General features: G+C 32.6%; 1 protein-coding gene and 1 non-coding gene across 7 annotated transcripts; one reads left to right on the forward strand and one right to left on the reverse strand.

The window, feature by feature from the left end:
* Nucleotides 1-9,738: 9,738 nt before the first annotated feature.
* On the forward strand, nucleotides 9,739-15,450 carry LOC125420258 (pentatricopeptide repeat-containing protein At3g53360, mitochondrial). 6 transcript variants are annotated; one of them, XM_060813040.1, is made up of 6 exons: nucleotides 9,739-10,471; nucleotides 10,661-12,329; nucleotides 12,888-13,223; nucleotides 13,377-13,618; nucleotides 13,910-15,052; nucleotides 15,155-15,450. In XM_060813040.1, exons 1-2 carry the CDS (start codon nucleotides 9,940-9,942, stop codon nucleotides 12,211-12,213), a joined length of 2,085 nt encoding a protein of 694 aa, XP_060669023.1. In that variant the 5' UTR covers nucleotides 9,739-9,939; the 3' UTR covers nucleotides 12,214-12,329; nucleotides 12,888-13,223; nucleotides 13,377-13,618; nucleotides 13,910-15,052; nucleotides 15,155-15,450. The 6 variants fall into 6 exon arrangements, with proteins under 6 accessions (XP_060669023.1, XP_060669020.1, XP_060669022.1 ...); XM_060813037.1 differs by having other exon boundaries at nucleotides 9,739-12,329; nucleotides 12,888-12,949; nucleotides 13,046-13,223; nucleotides 15,155-15,449; XM_060813039.1 differs by having other exon boundaries at nucleotides 9,739-11,101; nucleotides 11,273-12,329; nucleotides 15,155-15,449.
* A 4,811-nt stretch (nucleotides 15,451-20,261) lies between these two features.
* LOC125419728 (small nucleolar RNA R71) lies at nucleotides 20,262-20,368 on the reverse strand. Its single transcript, XR_007238587.1, has one exon. It is a non-coding gene; the product is annotated as a small nucleolar RNA R71 (small nucleolar RNA).
* Nucleotides 20,369-20,691: the final 323 nt, after the last annotated feature.

Raw genomic sequence — 20,691 nt, forward strand, 5'->3', positions numbered from 1 at the left:
CTTTCAAGCCAACCTAATACATTATCTTCCACTAGTACCTTATTTGAGCATTTAGGATGCATAAAGATGTATTAGAGCCTTTTCTTCATTAAAGCACATTTACTTACCCTTTTTGAGCCTTAAATTTCTTTTTCCTACCTTGAACATACTACAAAGAGAGCTTTAATTGAATTGATATGAATATATGCTTGTGAGCTTGTTTGAGTGTTGAAAAAGAAAAAAAGGAAAAAAAATAAATAAATAAAGCTTGGAGGTTAAGTATTTGGTGAATTTGGCTCTAGTATGCATTTTTGTGTAAATTGGAGGTTTGAATGTGCAATAAGAAGAAAAATAAGTTTGGGGGTTTAGTGGAAAGGAAAGAAAAAAAGAAAAAAAAAGAAATAAAGAAAGAATATGTGTGATTTGAAGAATATATGCACAATAAAAAGGAGAAAAAGGATATTGAAATTGAAGTTAAAATAAGAAAAGAAGTTCTAATAAAGAAACAAATTTTACAAGTAATTTATTCATTGATATTTAATTTTAGCTTTCTTTCTTTGATTTATTATATCCTATCCTTTTCTTTCTTTAGCCTTATCCATTAGCCTTAACAATAGAAACCATGAAGTCCTAATGATTTAAGGTGGTGCATTAACCTACATTAGTGGAGAGTGATAATTAAGTCAAGCATATGGTAGTTCATACTTTATTATCAATTTCTAATTCTTGTAAATTTATTCAAGCATTTGATAATTAAGTGTATAAATTGATTTCCACACACACACATTGGAAGTATCATATATGTTGGATAGAATATAAGGTATTGAGTTACATAATTGCTTTGAAACCATTTGAAAAGTCATATGTTATACAATCTTTGAGGCACCTCATTAAAGTATCTTATGTTCTTTAAATAACATTTCATTTTCTTATTCTTTTTCTTTGCTAGGGACTAGCAAATCTTAAGTTTGGGGGTATTTGTTAGGTCTAAAATATTGATGATTTTATGCCATATTTATAGCTTAATATTTGTTAGTTTGTGTTAATTTATTATGGAAAGATACTTAATTATGTATTTTTCTTAATCTAGGTAAAAAAGGAAGAATTTTAAGAAAACAACCATAAAAATGGATTCCTTGGGTCGAATTATGGTGGGAAGCAAGATTTGAGCTCGAACGGACTAAGCATTAAAAAGATTCCAAAAAGATACCTTGAAGATTCCATAAAGATTCTATCGGGAATTTCATGATGGAAGTGGATGTCATATGAATCATCACGATCTGAGGATTTCAAATGTCTCGTTATTTTTGGATTTCGAGGTGCGAGCAGAGAGTTATCATCATTTAAAGTTTAGAATTTATAAAAAATAATATTCTAGTTAAATCTCCACCATTGATCAAAAGAAGGAATCAAGGCAATTTGAGGGCCAAGATAAAAACAAGTGGTAATAATTGGTTAATTTATCATTAATGAGGCACATGTCATGTCACATGCTTCATTAAAGGTAAATTAGACTAATTAACTATTTTTTAGGAGGAATTGGATAAAAGGAAAGTAGTAGAGAGCAAGTAATATCCAGTTTCCTTTTTACATATGGAACTCGTCCAACCCTTTTCATGGCCTAAAAAAGGTATCTTCCAAGACTCCCACATTGAAAATAAGGAGAGAAAAAGATTCCCAAGGTCCTATATATATAGCACCCACCACATTGAAGGAAGATATACAAGTTTAGAAAGTTATTTAAGAGCTTTTAGGAGGCTTAAATAGAAACAAACTAAATTTTGGGAGTTTCTAAGATTCTCTTAAGAGTTCTAGGGTTTTAAAGTTTTAGAGTTTTAGAAGATCAATTGGAGAGCTTGGAGGAGGCAGAAAGACGTGGGCTTGCTTGAAGAAGAAGGCTACGACTTTGAGAGCTCTTGGAGGAGAATTTCTTCAATAGTTTTTATTCTCTTTTCCTTTCTCTTTAATTGTGACTCTTATTATTTTTAATAATTATGGATGTTGAAATTATTTTTACCCTGAACTAATTTTCATAGCTAGGGCTATGATGTAGCCCTAACTATGAAGGTTTAATTATTTTAATATATGTTGAGTTTTATTTAATTAGTAATATGTTTGTTAATAAATCATTGGTATACTTAATGCTTTCATAGGCCGGAAGGAATGAATGATTTTAATAATATTTGAGCTTGGAAAAGGATAATATTTTGGATCTCCAATGATTTACATGAATGCATAATTGATTGGAAAATAGTTATGTCTCATGCCATATTATTTACTTAATCTATGCTTGATAAATTTGCATGATTTAATTTATAGGCCGGAAGGAATAAATTAGGTTATGTGAATATTATCAATTGTGAGTGGAAACTACTTTTGATTAATTTTGTGATTAAGTGTGGTTAACAAAATTACTAGTTAATTAAATTCACATATTTAAATAATTAAATTGGAATAGTTAGTGGTGAAATCAAATGCCCTAGTATTCATAATTATTCAATTCTCTCTCTTACTTGAAATTGATCTAATTTTAATTGATTGCTTTTGTTTAATTTAGTTTATTTAGTTTTCAATTGCCATCTTAAATTTTAGTTCAAATATTATCAAAACCTAATTATCTTTGGTACTTAATACTTAATCCCTTGGGTACGACAACTCTAATTTTCCACTTTATTACTTAAAAACGATTCGTGCACTTACGAGTTGATTTTACACATCACGTACCGATTTTCCAAAATTACCGTGGGAAATATACCAGTTCTCCAATTTATCATCCCACATATTTTCCTTTAACATACCCAGTACGAAACCATCGATAACAATATAAAAATAAATTTTCTCGTAACACGAGGTTCAGCAAATAACATTCCACGGGCATAATTATAAAATTTAAACTACCAATTTAAACAAATAATTTCCTTAAATTATTTAAACCAATTATGCCCAAAAAAAATAATATTAAAACCACATACGATTTATTACTGAAAATACCTTGCTCATGCGTAATAAATAAAATTAAATCACAATAAAATAATAATTTTCCACAATTATAATTAAATTGCATCACATGAGCATAATTCCAAATATCAATTAAACATCAATTAAATATAATTAATTGCCCCATAATATTTTTAAAGGTGAGTCACTCACCTTGAACGCGTATATCAGCTAAGATCCTCCGCAGGATCAACTCCACTACCCCCACGTGCACCTAAAACATCCACAGTACACCAACCAAATATATTAATATTTTAATCGGGTAACTCCTAAATGGGTACCTGGGGAGTGAACACAAACGACAACCAAAAATTACGAGTAATATACTGAATCGAAGCTTGAATGACGAGGATCATGGATCCGGTCTTACTTCCCGAAGATCGGACCCGAGGTGGTCGGAATCTCGCCGGAAAGCTTTCGGGATTCAACTCCTCGATTCTCCCAAACCGTCGCAAATTGGAGGAAAAGGACGCTGGATTTGGATTCAGGAGGTCAGAATTAGTGGAGAGGGACCGGCGGTGCAACAGGGTACACGCATGAACAGTGATTTCCGACGAGCCGCCGCGGTCACCGGCAACGGTCGCCGCGCCGGCACGTCCGGTGGCCGATGGCTGAGATTTTTGGAGGTTTTGTAGATCGAGGGGAGAGGGTTCCAACGGGACCGGTGGTGAGGCAAACGGAGGCCGGACGGCGAAGAGATCTGGGTTTGAAGATTTTCGGCCCCTCGCCGGAAAATACTCCGATCACCGCGCGTCGAAGGTCTGGTGGCCGTGAAATTTGGTGGGCTGGCTGGAAATGAGGAGGTGGTGAAGGATGACTGGCGCGTGTGGCCTGAAAATGGCCGAAAAGGGGTCAAACGGCGGTGGCCGGTGGTGGAGGGGAAAAATCACCATCGCCGGAAAAAGCCCCGATCTGGGCGCGTCGCCGGTCGGTTGGCCGTGAAATTTTGAGGTTTGGCCGGGAATGGAGAGGCGCTCCTGCCTGGCCAGTGCGTGTAGCAAGAATCGGTCGAAAAATTTGACAACTCCGGCGGCCGGTCGTTTCTCTCTCTCTCCTCTCTCTCTTTCTCTCTCCTCCCCGTCGTTTTGGCCAAATAAAAGCCACTGTGGGTGATACTGTTCATCCACATGGACCAATCAGGTGTCGACACGTGGCGTAACTGTGCACTTAAGCCAGATATAATAAAATATTATGGTATCCGGCAAACTTCATACGTCCATAACTTTTTAACCAGATGTCCAATTTAAGCGTGCCACTAGTCTATGAACTCGTATTGACGAGTACTTTACAACCATACAAAAGTCAAAACAAAATTATACAATGATAAAAAGTCAACTCCGGGCACCTTTTGGACAGTTTGCACCTCGACTTGTTGTGCCCATAACTTTCAAACCGTAGCTCCGTTTTCGACGTGCTACTAGTCTATGAACTCGTGCCAATGTGTACTTCGTAACAGTACCTTAGTCAACCTAGAATTCCATCCAAGTCAAAAAGTCAACTTTTGATCCCTTCGGTCAACGGTCAATGGTCAACCTCGGTCAAAGTTGAAAAATTTCCGTTGTACTTTGGGGCGGGGTGTTACAGTAATGGATGTTGGTATCTAATTATGCATGTAAAGACACTTTTATGAAGCATGTGTTATGTTTTAGTGTATTAATATGCACTTGATTGATTTAATGCATTGTCATTTTGTTTAATTATATTATTATATTATGTTATAAATTAATATAATATGCAGGAATATTCAATGGCAAGGAGAATAATTTATGTTGTATTTAAAGATAGACAACCAGGGATATATAATTCTTGGCCTGAATGTCATCAACAAGTCCAAGGATTTAAGGATAATTTATATCAAGCCTATAGTACAACCGAAGAAGCTGAAATAGCATATGCTAAGTATGTAGAACAAATGATGAGGAATTTAAATGAGGCAAATCCAATACAATATATCACCGCACATACACGTGCCAACTTGAATAATGGGTGGCGTAATGGTTGTATAATCGGTTATTTGTTTGGATTATTATCAATGGGTGTTTTTATTTATTTCGCATATAACTAGTTATCGGTGTAAACTCAAATATATACATTTGTATCCAGACAAGTATGTGAAATCGTAGTTATTAACAAGTTCTTAATTAAATATGATGTTATGTTTTTTTATTTGTACATATGATTTAATATATTATAATATCAATTTAATTGGTTTTTAAAACCATATATTAAAAGTAATTTGTGGGTATTAAAAAAAATTACAATTTAATTCCAATGTAAATAAAAAATTACAATTACAAAATTTCATTAATTATCTTTATTTTTTATTGATTATTATTTATAAAATATTATGTTATAATTATATTATAATTTATTTTTAAAATTATAAATTAATATAGTTTGTGGATGTAATAAAAATTGAAATTTTATATGTAAATACAAATATATCAATTTACAATATTAATTAAATATATTATTTTTTATTATAATTATAAATCGAATTTTATAAATTTTCATTAAAAAAAATTATAAAATAGTCCAATCCAGTCTAATCCTGCATTAAACATGGAACAACCAGTCCACTATTTAGTCCAGAACTATACCAAATATAGGACTGCACTATTCTATCCTGTCCGATCCGGACCTGTCCTGTCCAATCCTGTCCGATTCGAACTTGTCCTGTGTACCAAACGCACCCTAAAAGGACTCTTTATAGGTGTATATATATAAATATATAAAGATACTTGATGCTAGTATACCATATGCCAGTAGTGCCAGACGATACCCGGAATCCCGAATACTACTTGACGAGGAGGTTAAAGAGAGAAACTTACAATCCACCTTTGCCTTCCAATGGTGCCGATTGCTTATAATTTGTCATGGCTAAACAGTCGATCGTGAGGGCGGCTGATGCTCACTGTGCACAATTCTTGCCATACCTTGGACCCATAATTCTCCCAGAATGGCCATACATGTATGCACACTAATCCGTAATGGCAGTCATCCTGCAGCCAAGAGAAAGATGGCTGGTTCTTACTCTGTATTATACTTGCCTACACTCACAAGAACAACTATGAATATAACTTGTGCACTGATCCATAACCATAATATATAACCATCCTACGACGATTAAGGAGGGGGACGACTAATGCTCACTATGCAAATATATACTTGCTAACTCTTAGGTCCATTATATCTACAGGATAGCCATAATATAATAAACAGTCATTTCTGGCCATGAAAGGAGATGTCTTATGCTAACTGTATGATACTTGCCAACCCTCAAATCCATGGCATCCCACAAGATAACCATACAAACTTACACACTTATCAACAATACAGTACAGAACACTAGTACTGTATTGTGCATCTTAAAAACTATATAAAAAATTTTATAATAATATAATTTCTGAAATTAGATAATATACATCCGAATTTATATACTATTATTAAATCTGTTAAATTCCATATTTCTCTTATCATCAAAATAAATCAATCAATTTCATAAAATTACTTTTTTCCACAATAATTCAATTTCACGATTATCCAAATACACAATATATTTTATACACTAAAACTTATTATTCTTCCTTAATCTTTAAATTTTATTTATGCCAAAAATTACATTAAATCATATAAAATTTACATTCAACTTGATTTTTTATGATATATTTTATTATGCAAAATAATTATAATAGTAAAGTTTAACAATAATTCCCATAGTAAATAATTACGTAAATACTTTTCTTCAAAACCACACATAAAAATAATACACAATATATATACATATATAACATCTTCATATGCACAAATATATACGTATTCACACACACATATATGTCCAACTTTCTAGCGAGTATGTGTACCTTCACATATGTATATATATATACTCTCATATATACACAGGCATATACATATATACATAAATTTATGTATACATAAGTACATTTACCTAGGAATAACTATACATATATTTACATTTATGTAGTCATACATTTAAAATATATATACATTTTCACATACATACACACACACACACACACACACACACACACATATATATATGTATATATATACTTATGCAAAATATATGTATTTGCAAATATACAGACATCTATACATGCACATATACATCTAAACATGTACGTGGCTATTCAATCTCACCCCACTTTTACACTAAATACAAAAATTACTCAAAAATAGCAAAATCTCAAATACCCATCCAAAATTTACAAACTATATATCACATGGAAGCTTGAGGAATGAGGATCAAGAATATCTAACTCAATCTTGCATATCCCATCGTCGGTGACCAGAAAATGACAAGGAAATCTTGGCCAAACTTCTGTTCAATATATCTCACAACCCATTTAAAATTTCGACAAATGGAGGCCATTTTTTAGATCAGAGGACTAAAAATAGGGGGGATAAGATGTGAAATCAAAGTAGGTCGGCCGGAAAAAGGAAAAATTGTTGGAAAAACAACAATTGTTGTTGCCCGCTTCGCAAGCCCAGCATGGGTTCATCGCTGGTTGGCCGACCTCGAAACTTGGCAGGCGAGCTTTTTCATGACTAAGCTATATCGGTAGCCAACGCTTGCTGCAAAAGGGTAGTCAAAATTTTATCAATTATGGCCAACTCGTGTAGAGTGAGAGGAGAAGGAAGAGAGAGAGAAATACATGCGCGCGAGAGAGAGAGAGAGAGAGAGAGAGAGAGAGAGAGAGGGAGAGGAGAGTGAAATTGTTTTTGGAGAGGGGGGAAAGAGAGTCATGTGAGGGAGTGGGGGAGAGGGAAAAAAATAAGGGAAAAAGAAAAAGAAAGAGAGAGAGAGAGAGAGATAAAGAGAATAAAATATTTTATTGTTAATTTATGGTGAGACATGGCATTTTTGCTTTGTGACACATGACACATGGCACCTTCTAAGTGGTAACACGTGGCAACATTTAAGGATTCCCTAAAATATTTCACTTCGCAATAAAAATCAATCTTGGGAAAGACGGACACAACTTCACATACTGGTAACTTTTGAATCGTAAATCCAAATTAAATGTGCCATCAGTTTACAAACTCGTATCAACGATCACTTTCATATAACACATGGGTTAACATCAAAATCTATGTAAATAAAAAATCAACTCTAGACTCGTTGATCAGTTCATATTGCATTTTATTTTGACCATAACTTTCTATTCTTAGCTTCAATTTTGGTATACTACTAGTGTACGAACTCGTGTCGACGAGTAATTTGCCATGGTACCTTGGTCAATACGAAATTTCACCTACACCAAAAAGTCAACCGTGGACCACTTGGTCAAAATTTAAACATAGGATATTTTCTCAGGCTGGGTTGTTGCATACCATGTGTTGACAATTAATTACTTTCTACTAAGGTAGACTAATATGTTATTTTATATCAAAAGGACTTTGTTAAACTTATAATGTATGGGTCAAATGGTAAGATATATAAAAAAAAAAAAAAAAAAAGAAAAAAGAAAGGAAATAATAATCAATAAATATCAATGAATCATATTCTTATTATTTGTTTGTCTTTTTTGTAAAACTTATTTCTTTTTCCCTTCCTTTTAACTCTATACATTATTTTTTATTGGCACTTACTAACCTCCTCCTTTTTCTAATTTGATTTTGTCACAACCGCTTTTTATTTTCCCTTTTTTTTTAAAAAAAAAAATTACCACCGTCTTCCTTTTTTTTCCTTTAATTTTTATTTTTTAATATTCTTTTTATTGTTTTTTTTTTAAATTCTTCCTTTATATATTTGATTATTTTACTTTTTCTTTTGATTTTTTTTTTCTTTATCCGATACACTCCAAACTTGTTCTTTTCATTATACATTCAAACCTCCACTTTACATTAAAAATACATATTGACCAATGATACCACATCTCATAATTTTTAAAAGACATGAAAAATACATATTTTGGGTTTAAAATCGGTAAGTAAATGTGGTTTTATGAAACAAAGGTTCTAACATATATTTTTGATGTATCCTAAAGACTTATAATGGGTACTAGTGGAAATATATGTTTAATATATCAGTGAGGTTCTATTCAATTTATATAATTTTAATTGTTTTATCCGATATACATAATTTAGATAGGTTCAAATTTATCTGGATTATGTATAGTGGATAACTTAAGAGATTTTTTATTTTTTCCCATTTCAAAAGCTATTTGTGCTAACAACATATAGAACAAAAGATTAAAAAATTAAAAACCAAATAAAAAACCATACAAAGAAAATAAATAAATTATAAAACAACGTTAAATACTTATACTTTCAAGATTGAAATGAGTAATTTGCTAGTTATTTTTCTTTATCTTTTTCTTTTAATTGCTAAATTTTATTGTCTTAATTGGTAGAATTTATTAAAACTATATTACAGTGTGCTAAGTATTTTATTTTTGTTTTGCTTAAGTGTTTAAAAGTATATATTACCTTTTATCAAAAAATATTTTTAAAACAAAAAAATGTAATTTAAAATGTAGTATAGTTACTAATTTTTTTATTTTTCCTAAAACTATCTTTTACTGTGCTTAATATGTTATTTTTATTCTGCTAAAGTGTTTAGAGGTATTTGTAACAGTTTTTTAAAAAATATTTTTGAAATATAAATGTGTAATTTAAAATGTGGTATAATTATTTTATTTCTTATTATGAATAGAACTTAAAAAATAAAAAATAAAAATAAAAATAAATTCTGGCATTATTGCTAATAAAATGCAATAATCCCAAAAATGTATAACTTATCATATAACAAGCACATCCCACAAACACTTCTTACAATATATATGCTAAGAGCATCTCTTTTGAAAATGACAATCCAAAATAACATTCGACATTGAAGATGCTGGATTACTGGAATTTTGTAATAAAGTTTCGTTGGGTTACAAGAGTAAATGATAAAGCTTTCAACGATATTTGCTTATACTATAAATTTTGATAGCCATGCTTAAAAACTATAGACCACAGTTGCGATTGATCTTTGATCAGCTTGGCAGACATCGAAGAAATTTACCTGATTTGAGCAGCCAAAAGACGTGTGATGACTATATGAGGTCTTTATGCAAACAGAACCTTCACCGAGAAGCTCTTGAAGTATTTGAATTGTTGGAAGATAATACGGATTTTAGAATAACTCCCAGCACTTACGCCCATTTAATTTGTGCTTGCTCGTCTTTACGATCTCTTGGACATGGTAAGAGGATTCACGAGCATATTTTGATGTCGAAATGTCATGTGGACCTTATTCTCCAGAATCATATCCTCAATATGTATGGAAAATGCGGGTCACTGAAAGATGCCATAGAGGTTTTCGACGCAATGCCTCAACGAAATGTGGTTTCTTGGACTTCGATGATTTCTGGGTACTCACAAAACGGACGAGATGATGATGCCATCAAATTGTATTTTCAAATGCTACGATCTGGTCATAGGCCAGATCAATTCACATTTGGAAGTATAATTAAAGCTTGCTCGGGTATGGATGATGCATGTTTGGGGAGTCAACTACATTCCCATATCATTAAATCTCAAAGTGGCTACCACCTTATTCCACAAAATGCCCTTATTGCTATGTATACGAAGTTTGGTCAAATTAAAGATGCATATAAGGTTTTTTCATATATACGATCGAAAGATTTAATATCTTGGGGTTCAATGATTGCAGGGTTTTCCCAACTTGGTTACGAGTTAGAAGCATTGCATCATTTTAAGGAGATACTATGTCAGGATGCTTACCAGCCGAATGAGTTCATATTTGGCAGTGTTTTCAGTGCTTGTAGCTGCCTCCTTCAACCAGAATATGGAAAACAGATGCATGGGATCTGTATAAAATTTGGGTTAGGGAGAAATATTTTTGCTGGATGCTCCCTGTGCGACATGTATGGGAAATGTGGGTTATTAGAGTCTGCAAAAAGAGTATTTTATAATATAGATAGGCCGGATTTGGTGTCTTGGAATGCAATTATTTCAGGTTGTGCTAATAGTGGAGATGTCAACGAAGCAATATCATTCTTTACTCAAGCGAGGGGTATGGGGCTTGTGCCTAATGATGTAACTCTGCTTTCCTTACTTTCTGCTTGCACAAGTCCTTTGGCAGTCCATCAAGGTAGGCAAGTTCATTCCTATCTTATTAAGATGGGGTTTGACTTAAATATTCCTGTCTGCAACACTTTACTAAGCATGTATGCAAAGTGTTCAGTTCTCTTTGATGCCTTTAAAGTATTTGAAGATATAAGAAATGCTGCTGATTCTGTTTCTTGGAATGCCATTATGTCAGCATGCATGCAGCACAACCAGCCTGGAGATGTTTTCAGACTAATGAAGCTAATGCTTATTTCTACAATTAAACCTGATCATGTCACTTTAAGTAATGCAGTTGCAGCCTGTGCTGAAATAGCATCTGAAGAGGTGGGGAATCAAGTTCATTGCTTTTCTGTGAAAAGTGGGCTTGTGTCCAATGTTTCGGTGATCAATAGCTTGATTGACATGTATACAAAGTGTGGATCCCTTGAAAATGCTCAAAAGCTCTTTGATTTAATGGAAAATCCTGATGTAGTCTCATGGAGTAGTTTAATTATGGGTTATGCTCAGTTTGGATATGGAGAGAAAGCTATTCAACTCTTCATAATGATGAGGGGTTTGGGTGTAAAGCCAAATGAAGTTACATTTGTAGGGGTCCTTACTGCTTGCAGTCATATTGGAATGATTGAAGAAGGGTGGCAAATCTATAGAACAATGGAAAACAAATATGGGATTGTACCAACAAAAGAGCATTGTTCTTGTATGGTTGACTTGCTAGCCCGTGCAGGATTCTTAAACGAAGCAGAGGATTTTATCCAGCAAATGGAATTTGATCCTGATATTGTGGTATGGAAGACTCTGCTTGCAGCCTGTAAGACTCATGGGAATGTTGAGTTAGCAAAACAGGCTGCGGAGAATATAATAAAAATTGATCCTTTCAATTCTGCCGCTCATGTATTGCTCTGCAGCATATATGCTTCTTCTGGTTGTTGGGGAGATGTAGCCAGATTGAGAAACTTTATGAAAGAAAGGGGTGTTATGAAAGTTCCTGGTCAGAGCTGGATTGAAGTTAAGGGAAATTTCCATGTGTTTTTGGCAGAGGATACTCTGCATCCTGAAAGAGGCAAAATATATGAAATGCTAGAGGAATTATGGTTACAGACGTTGGATGATGGTTGTGATCTATTTCAGGCGTAGGCTTTAAGTAAAAAGTAGAAGTTATGTGTCTGTTCAAAAACATGCATTATGATGCCTGGGTCATACAGAAAATTGTAGCTTGAACGGATTTTCCATAAATCAATCTTGGTAAAGTGGTAAGTTTTCTTACTATATTCTGTGTCAGTTTAAATCCCATAAACTGTTATAATAAGTTAATGAAGAAAAGGTCCTAGTCTAAAGTCACAAAATTAATATAAAACAGATATGTTTGTGTTATACATCATACCAGATAAACTGATCTGATGGTTTCATTATATTATATTTAAAGAATACCCATTACAATTTTAACCATTTAGAACATATGCATCCTTCTTGCAATTGTCCAAAACATGTGAAAAACAATCACAAAAACACTGAGAATAGAGTGAAAACTTAGTTGCATTCCTTTCATGATGGTGGATACTGTATTCTCAATTGAGAATGGTAGCATTTTTGCAACACGTGATAAATATTGGGCTTAATGTTTTTTAATTTCTTTTATTTTATTTTTTTAAATGATAGTTTAACTCATTATCATATTTGTGTTTTTTTTCCTTTTTAGGAGGTTATCATCCGATATATTGATTTATGTACAATATATGAGTCCCTTTTTCCTATTTTGCTGATATTGTCATGTGATTCTGTCATATTTTATTTCCACCTTGCCTATGCAGATATGGGCCTTGCACTTGTTCCATAGTACATTATGGCCTAATGCGAATTCGGCAGCCTGAATGTAGATAAGAAATTAGGAAACTCCTTTTTTATGTTATTTTGTTCACTTCTCTATAGATATCATGATCATATGACTTGTGCTATATTTCCTTCACAGGTGAGGCTGTTGGAGTAAGAGTAGGCATACTGGTTGAATTTGAGTTTGCAGAAGTTAGACAAATGATTTCACTGCAAGTCAGGAAGCAGGTTTTATCAAATTTTTTCAACCATAATTTTATCGTTCTTATTAATTTCTTACTCTGGGGCAAGCTGCAACGGCAGCAGGAACCAAAAAGGTAATATATCATGTTGATCTGTATTCTATTCTGTTATCATGTTATGCAAAGTCTATCTAGTAGCTAGACTTTCTGTAGTTGTACTTCAATTTTTTTCTTTTTTCCTTCTCTCGTTTGCTAACTTGATTAACTACTTTCTGTGTGTTGAGTCAGCTCTACGAGTCTAGTTTTCATCTGCTTTCCAGTTCGCCCATTACAGCAGACTGATATGGTCCTGGCCAAGGAATTTTGGGATTTGTATACGGAAAAAAGTTTCAAGATGGACCTTTTTGTTGGTCAAAATTTGATTTTGGATTCCAACTTTTATTATCTTTATGTTGAGGTGGCTTCTTTATGTCGATTCTCCTTTTCTCTAAGCACAACACAGACATACAAACACAAAGGCCACCAGTATTGTAAGACGTTGGTTATAAGAGATTCTGTTGGTAGAAAGAGCTTTTTTATTTCTTTTTTTAAAATTTTTTTTAATGTTCATTTTTATTTTTATTTTTATTTTTATTTTTTTTTGGGGGTAAGATTGTTGGTTGAAAAAGTGATGGAGGGTGGTATCATTTGTTATTCTTTTTTTATAAGGTCCTTTTCAGCCAGTTTATATCTTCAACAGAGAATTTCTTTCTGCCATTGCTTTCTTTCTTCACCCCACAAAAAATATCAATTATAATTTTGGAGGTCTATTACTTTTGTAGGATCTGCGGTCAAAGGTTTTACTGCCATCTAAGTTGTGCTGAAACACATCACTGTTTCTTTCAATTTATTGTTGCTGCAACCAAGCAGAGTATCACACTAATGGCTGCGAGAACCGCAGCTGTTTATTGATAAATCTGTTCTTTGCATCTGATTGCTTATAAAAACTTCCATTTTCATGATTCATGACCATTGTATATGACCAATGAGCACTATGGTGTTGTTCAACATAACAAGACATCATCAGTCTTCAATGAAAAATTCTGGTAGAGACTTGGGCCGAACTTCATCTACCACTGTTTGTGCAGGTGCTTCACTCTAGGCGGAACGCTTATTTACCGATGCATTTTTACATTTCACAGCTTCGGCAGATCGCTTAACAAAAGAATGTTCAATTATTTTTACTATTATTATTATTATTATTTTTGTTTTTTTTGGTGAAAACAAAGGAGAAGATCAATTCCATAAATAATAAAAATCAGTGAAGGGAAATTCACTGAAATTGAATAAATCGTCAATATTGTACCAAGAATGTGTTTAGATTACCACTGAATTAGTATAGTTATCTTATATGCCATTCTCCTCAATGAATGACATTGAGGATTATATGAATAGACCACAAGCTTATATAAGCTATAAACTTTGTCTGCCTTTGTTGAGGTTTCAGACTTCGATAAATTTTTACTACAACATCCAACCATCTTCCTAACCAACTCTTCGGCAGAAGCTATTTAGATAAATCAGCATCACTAGACCATTAGTATTCAAAATTTACCCGTAATAAAAGTAGTACTGTAGTATAAGGCCTGGAGGACTTAAATTAATATCTAAATTAACATGTAGCCAATGGCCAAAAAAATGTTAAATACCATCTGATTTGTAAACACCTTCAGGGGGCGGGAATGTGCCATTGGTGCAATCTAGTTTTACTCGAGGAAGCCGAGTCAATTTTGAGATTACCAGTTGGTAGTCTTGACAAAGAGGATATATTGTGTTGGCATTATACCAACTCTGGAGTTTATTCTGTCGACTCAGGCTACTGGGTTGCTCGTATGACGGGTGGGGGAGCTCTTAGAGGAGGTTCGAGTGCAGGAACAGAGCAAAACTGATGGTGTGCAATCTGGCACTTATAGGTGCCCAACAAGGTTCGAATTTTCCTCTAGCACGCCTGTTCAGAAGCTCTGCCATGTAAAAGTTCGCTATTTTTATGAAAGGTTTGTGATAATTGGTTGTGTTGTATATGCCAGCGAGGAGAAGAATCAATTTTCCAGGTTTTATGGAGCTGCTTCATTGTTAAGGGCGTTTGACAAAGTGTTATTTTTTTGGTTGAGTTGTGGAAACTACAGTTCTACTCTTTCCAGGACTTATTTCGGGCTGTAGCAAGCAGGTTGACAAGTTTTCAACCGGAAAGATTTGTGTATCTTTGTTGGGGTCTTTGGAACAGATGCAATGAATGTATCTATGGTGAGTTTGCCAAGTCTGGTGCGCAGTTATGTGACAGTATTGCTGGTTTACGTATAGATTATAATGCAGCTATACTGTTGCACAGGTTTCTCCAGCAGCTACACGGGGTTTACTGGAGGAGAATTGGTTAGTGACTCGCTTGAAGCTGTTCGTTTGCTGCATTCTTCCGATCCTTATATGGGCAAGGAATATTTTATGGTTGAGAAGATTAAATATATGTTATTTTCTCACCCTGGTTTTCGTCCGATGTGCTTTTCAACAACAACAGCAACAACAATAATAATAATAATAATCTAAAACTCTGGGAATGTTGCTTCCGATTGTTTACCCAAAAAACAAAGCAGATAATGCAAGACTATCTCTGGTTAGTACTTTATTCTCCCTCATTTCTTGGGTTGGTTGATACTGAATCTCTGTGGCGGGTGTTTCTTCCATCTGAGTTTGCGCCATGCCAAGATCCAAGTGGGAACCTCATACCTCATGCTCTGATGACATTTGCTGTATTTCGCAAATATGGGATTATCTTGCTTTGTATAAAAAGTTATTGCTTTTCCACTCCTCCCCGCTCTGCCAGACCGAGCTCCACGGAAACTTAACAAATTTTGTTTCAACAACCACTGTAAAACCAATGCAAGCAGAGTTTTCAAATCTCATTAGTTCAGCCTTAGGAAAATAGTGTAAAACCATAACGTAGCTGCATAAAACATCTATTGAAAAAGTCTAACAAAAAGTAAAGCCAAAATACCAAAGGTAAGTAGATTTAAATTTATTTATTTATTTATTTATTTTAAATTTCCCACTGGCCACTCCCAAGGAAGTTCATATTTTTAAAAAAACAAAACAGTCGTGCAACTATAAATCTGAAGATATATGACAATGAATAAATTATGTAAGGTACAATTAATAATAAACAGGGTAGTACAAAAGACTTTAGATGCAATTAATAACTGTAAACTTCAAGATGATGTAAGAATCAGAAAAATCTTAAATATCTGATTAAAAGAAAAAAAAATAATTAGTTTTAGGATTTGAACAATTTGAAAGCTACAGGACATAAAAAAAGAACAACTTGAAAGCTGCAACCTTAAAAAACAAATGAACAATCTAGCTTATATTATCAAAAAAGTTCTTAAAAAGTTGTGAAAGAACCTTTTATTCAATTATTCCAAACACCACATATAGTACAAGACTAGAAGTTTGGAATTCAGTAACACAAAAATTATTTATTATTTTTGAGAATTTAGAGTATTACTATTCTAAAAAAGTAGTCGTTGTAGCCTGAGAGATATTCGTCATATATTAAACCTTTGGCACCAGTGCAAGACGAAAATTATCTTAAAGCCAAAGAATCAAATTCTTGCTACGACTAAAATTAATAGTTTTTTCTATCATCTTCTTCTTATATATGTATTTGGCGTTTATGTAATTTGTAGTAGAAATCATATTTTAATAACAATCTTATGACAATTTTATAGTTTCTATTGTGATTATTTTTCTAAAATTAATTCTATTGGAAATTCTATTGACTTTAAATTTCTTTTATTTGTTATTTAGTTTTTTCTATGTTGTTATATTGTTTCGGTTGAATGTACAATTTTGTTTGATCTATTATTCACTTCTAAAACTTTCTGGTCATAATTTTTATGCTTATCGGCTAATTGGGTTTTTGATTTCGTATACAATATACTAATTCAATTTCGTGTTTCTACTATAAATTTTCCTTTGTTCTTGTAAGTTCATCCCGTTAAAAATGCTTTGGTTTTCTTGTTTGATTTTTTTATATATTGTGAAGAATCTTGTTTCTTAATTTTATCGAATAGTAGTTTTTACTTAGTGCCTTATATTTGCTTTTGAAACTTTTATTTTTCTAAAATTAATTCTATTGACTTTAAATTTCTTTTATTTGTTATTTAGTTTTTTCTATGTTGTTATATTGTTTCGGTTGAATGTACAATTTTGTTTGATCTATTATTCACTTCTAAAACTTTCTGGTCATAATTTTTATGCTTATCGGCTAATTGGGTTTTTGATTTTGTATACAATTGTTAGGTCTAAAATATTGATGATTTTATGCCATATTTATATCTTAATATTTGTTAGTTTGTGTTAATTTATTATGGAAAGATACTTAATTATATATTTTTCTTAATCTAGGTGAAAGAGGAAGAATTTTAAGAAAACAACCATAAAAATGGATTCCTTGGGTCAAATTATGGTGGGAAGCAAGATTTGAGCTCGAACGGACTAAGCATTAAAAAGATTCCAAAAAGATACCTTGAAGATTCCATAAAGATTTTATCGGGAATTTTATGATGGAAGTGGATGTCATATGAATCATCAAGATATGAGGATTTCAAATGTTTCGTTATTTTTGGATTTCGAGGTGCGAGCAAAGAGTTATCATCATTTAAAGTTTAGAATTTATAAAAAAATAATATTCTAGTTAAATCTCCACCGTTGATCAAAAGAGGGAATCAAGGCAATTTGAGGGCCAAGATAAAAACAAGTGGCAATAATTGGTTAATTTATCATTAATGAGGCACATGTCATGTCACATGCTTCATTAAGGGTAAATTAGACTAATTAACTATTTTTTTAGGAGGAATTAGATAAAAGGAAAGTAGTAGAGACAAGTAATATACAGTTTCCTTTTTACACATGAAATTCGTCCAACCCTTTCTATGGCCTAAAAAAGGTATCTTCCAAGACTCCCACATTGAAAATAAAGAGAGAAAAAGATTCCCAAGGCCCTATATATATAGCCCCCACCACATTGAAGGAAGATATACAAATTTAGAGAGTTATTTAAGAGCTTTTAGGAGGCTTAAATAGAAACAAACCAAATTTTGGAAGTTTCTAAGATTCTCTTAAGGGTTCTAGGGTTTTAAAGTTTTAGAGTTTTAGAAGATCAATTGGAGAGCTTGGAGGAGGCAGAGAGACGTGGGTTTGCTTGGAGAAGAAGGCTACTACTTTGAGAGCTCTTGGAGGAGAATTTCTTCAATAGTTTTTATTCTCCTTTCCTTTCTTTTTAATTGTGAATCTTATTATTTTTAATAATTATGGATGTTGAAATTATTTTTACCATGAACTAATTTTCATAGCTAGGGCTATGATGTAGCCCTAACTATGAAGGTTTAATTATTTTAATATATGTGAGTTTTATTTAATTAGTAATATGTTTTGTTAATAAATCATTGCTATACTTAATGCTTTCATAGGCCGGAAGGAATGAATGACTTTAATAATATTTGAGCTTGGAAAAGGATAATATTATGGATCTCCAATGATTTACATGAATGCATAATTGATTGGAAAATAGTTATGTCTCATGCCATATTATTTGCTTAATCTATGCTTGATGAATTTGCATGATTTAATTTATAGGTCGGAAGGAATAAATTAGGTTATGTGAATATTATCAATTGTGAGTGGAAACTACTTTTGATTAATTTTGTGATTAAATGTGGTTAACAAAATTACTAGTTAATTAAATTCACATATTTAAGTAATTAAATTGGAATAGTTAGTGGTGAAATCAAATGTCCTAGTATTCATAATTATTCAATTCTCTCTCTTACTTGAAATTGATCTAATTTTAATTGATTGCTTTTGTTTAATTTAGTTTATTTAGTTTTCAATTGCCATCTTAAATTTTAGTTCAAATATTATCAAAACCTAATTATCTTTGGTACTTAATACTTAATCCCTTAGGTACGACAACCCTATTTTTCCACTTTATTACTTGAAAACGATTCGTGCACTTGCGAGTTGATTTTACACATCAAGTTTTTGGCGCCGTTGCCGGGGATTAAGGCATTAATATTAATTCGGATTGGGTTTAGTAGTACTTTGATCATTGTTTTCTTATTTTAACTTTTTATATTTGTTTCTTAATTTTGGTTTTAGTGTTGCATGGGTTTTAATTCTTTGCTTGTTTGGCCAACTTGCTTTGAATTTTTAATACTTATTTTGTGGTACTTGAAACCAAAATTGTGTTTTTAATTTATTTGTGCTTAGGTTACAAGTCTAGCATACTTAGGGATTTTATTATTATTTTTTATTTGTTTGGTTGAATAAGATTAGGTTTAGCTTACTTTTAGTTGAAATTTTAGTTTGGCATAATTGTTTACTTTAAAAGCATACTTGCACAAAAGGGTTTAATTTTTTGCATTCAATTCGTTTGGTTCATTATTTCCTAGAGTTATTTTCATTTATCTTTTAGTTAAGTGTTAGTTTGTTTTTCTTTATTGCTAATTGATTTTAATTGTTAGATTAGTTAGCAACATTAGAATTCTAATAATTTTTTTTTTCTTGTTCAATTTTCTAATTTTCTTTCTAATTTATTTTACTTGCTCTCTTTTTAGGAATTAGGTGTTGTGTATGAGTCATAGTGGTGATCAAGAGTTCAAGGAGGAAGTTGACTTAGAAAATAAACCAGCACCTAGAAAACAAGCCATAAGGGGTACTTGGGTACGTATAGACCAAGGAACTCAAGAAGGTGCAATGGCCAACCAAAGAGAAGATGATTTGCCCATATGCCAGTATGCTGCTCACAAGAAAGTTGGTGATTTGTCTTGCATAAGGAGACCACCCATTGAAGCAAACAATTTTAAAATTGAAGCATCTACTACATCTTTGCTTAATAATGTTCAATTTTGTGGTTTGCCTCATGAAGATCCAAACATGCATATTTCTAGTTTTCTTCAATTGTGTGATATGTCTAAACAAAATGGTGTTTCTAATGATGCTTTTCGATTAAGACTTTTTCCTTGGTCTCTTAAAGACAAGGCAAAAGTGTGGTTAAATTCTTTACCTGCAGGTACTATCACTACATGGGATGCTATGGAAGCAAAATTCCTAGACAAATTTTTTCCTCCATCAAAGACTGCAAAATTGAAAAGTGATATAAACAAGTTTTGTCAATGGGACCAAGAGACTTTGTATGATGCATGGGAGCGCTTCAAGGAACTATTAAGAAGATGCCCACACCATGGTTTTCCAACATGGATACAGGTACAGATTTTCTATAATGGTCTAGATTATGGTAACAAACAATTGGTAGATGCAGCTGCAGGAGGTTCTTTAATGAAGAAGAGGCAATTAGAAGCATTTGAATTAATGGAAGAGATGGCCCATAATAACTACCAATATCCAAGTGAGAGGAGACTAAATGGAAGAAGTCAAGTAAAGGCCGTGGAAGACGTTGATATTAACAACTTAGGAGCTCAACTTGCAACCCAATTCATGAAGACCTTGAACACTCAATTTGGTCAAAGAGGGGTGAATTCTATTCAATCTACTAATAATTTTTTATTTTGTG

This window comes from Ziziphus jujuba, chromosome 11 (genome assembly GCF_031755915.1).
Source record: "Ziziphus jujuba cultivar Dongzao chromosome 11, ASM3175591v1".
NCBI classification, from domain to species: Eukaryota; Viridiplantae; Streptophyta; class Magnoliopsida; order Rosales; family Rhamnaceae; genus Ziziphus; species Ziziphus jujuba.

Coding starts and splice junctions, on each gene's coding strand:
- LOC125420258 (XM_060813038.1), top strand. CDS start 9,940: ATGCTTAAAAACTATAGACCACAGTTGCGATTGATCTTTGATCAGCTT.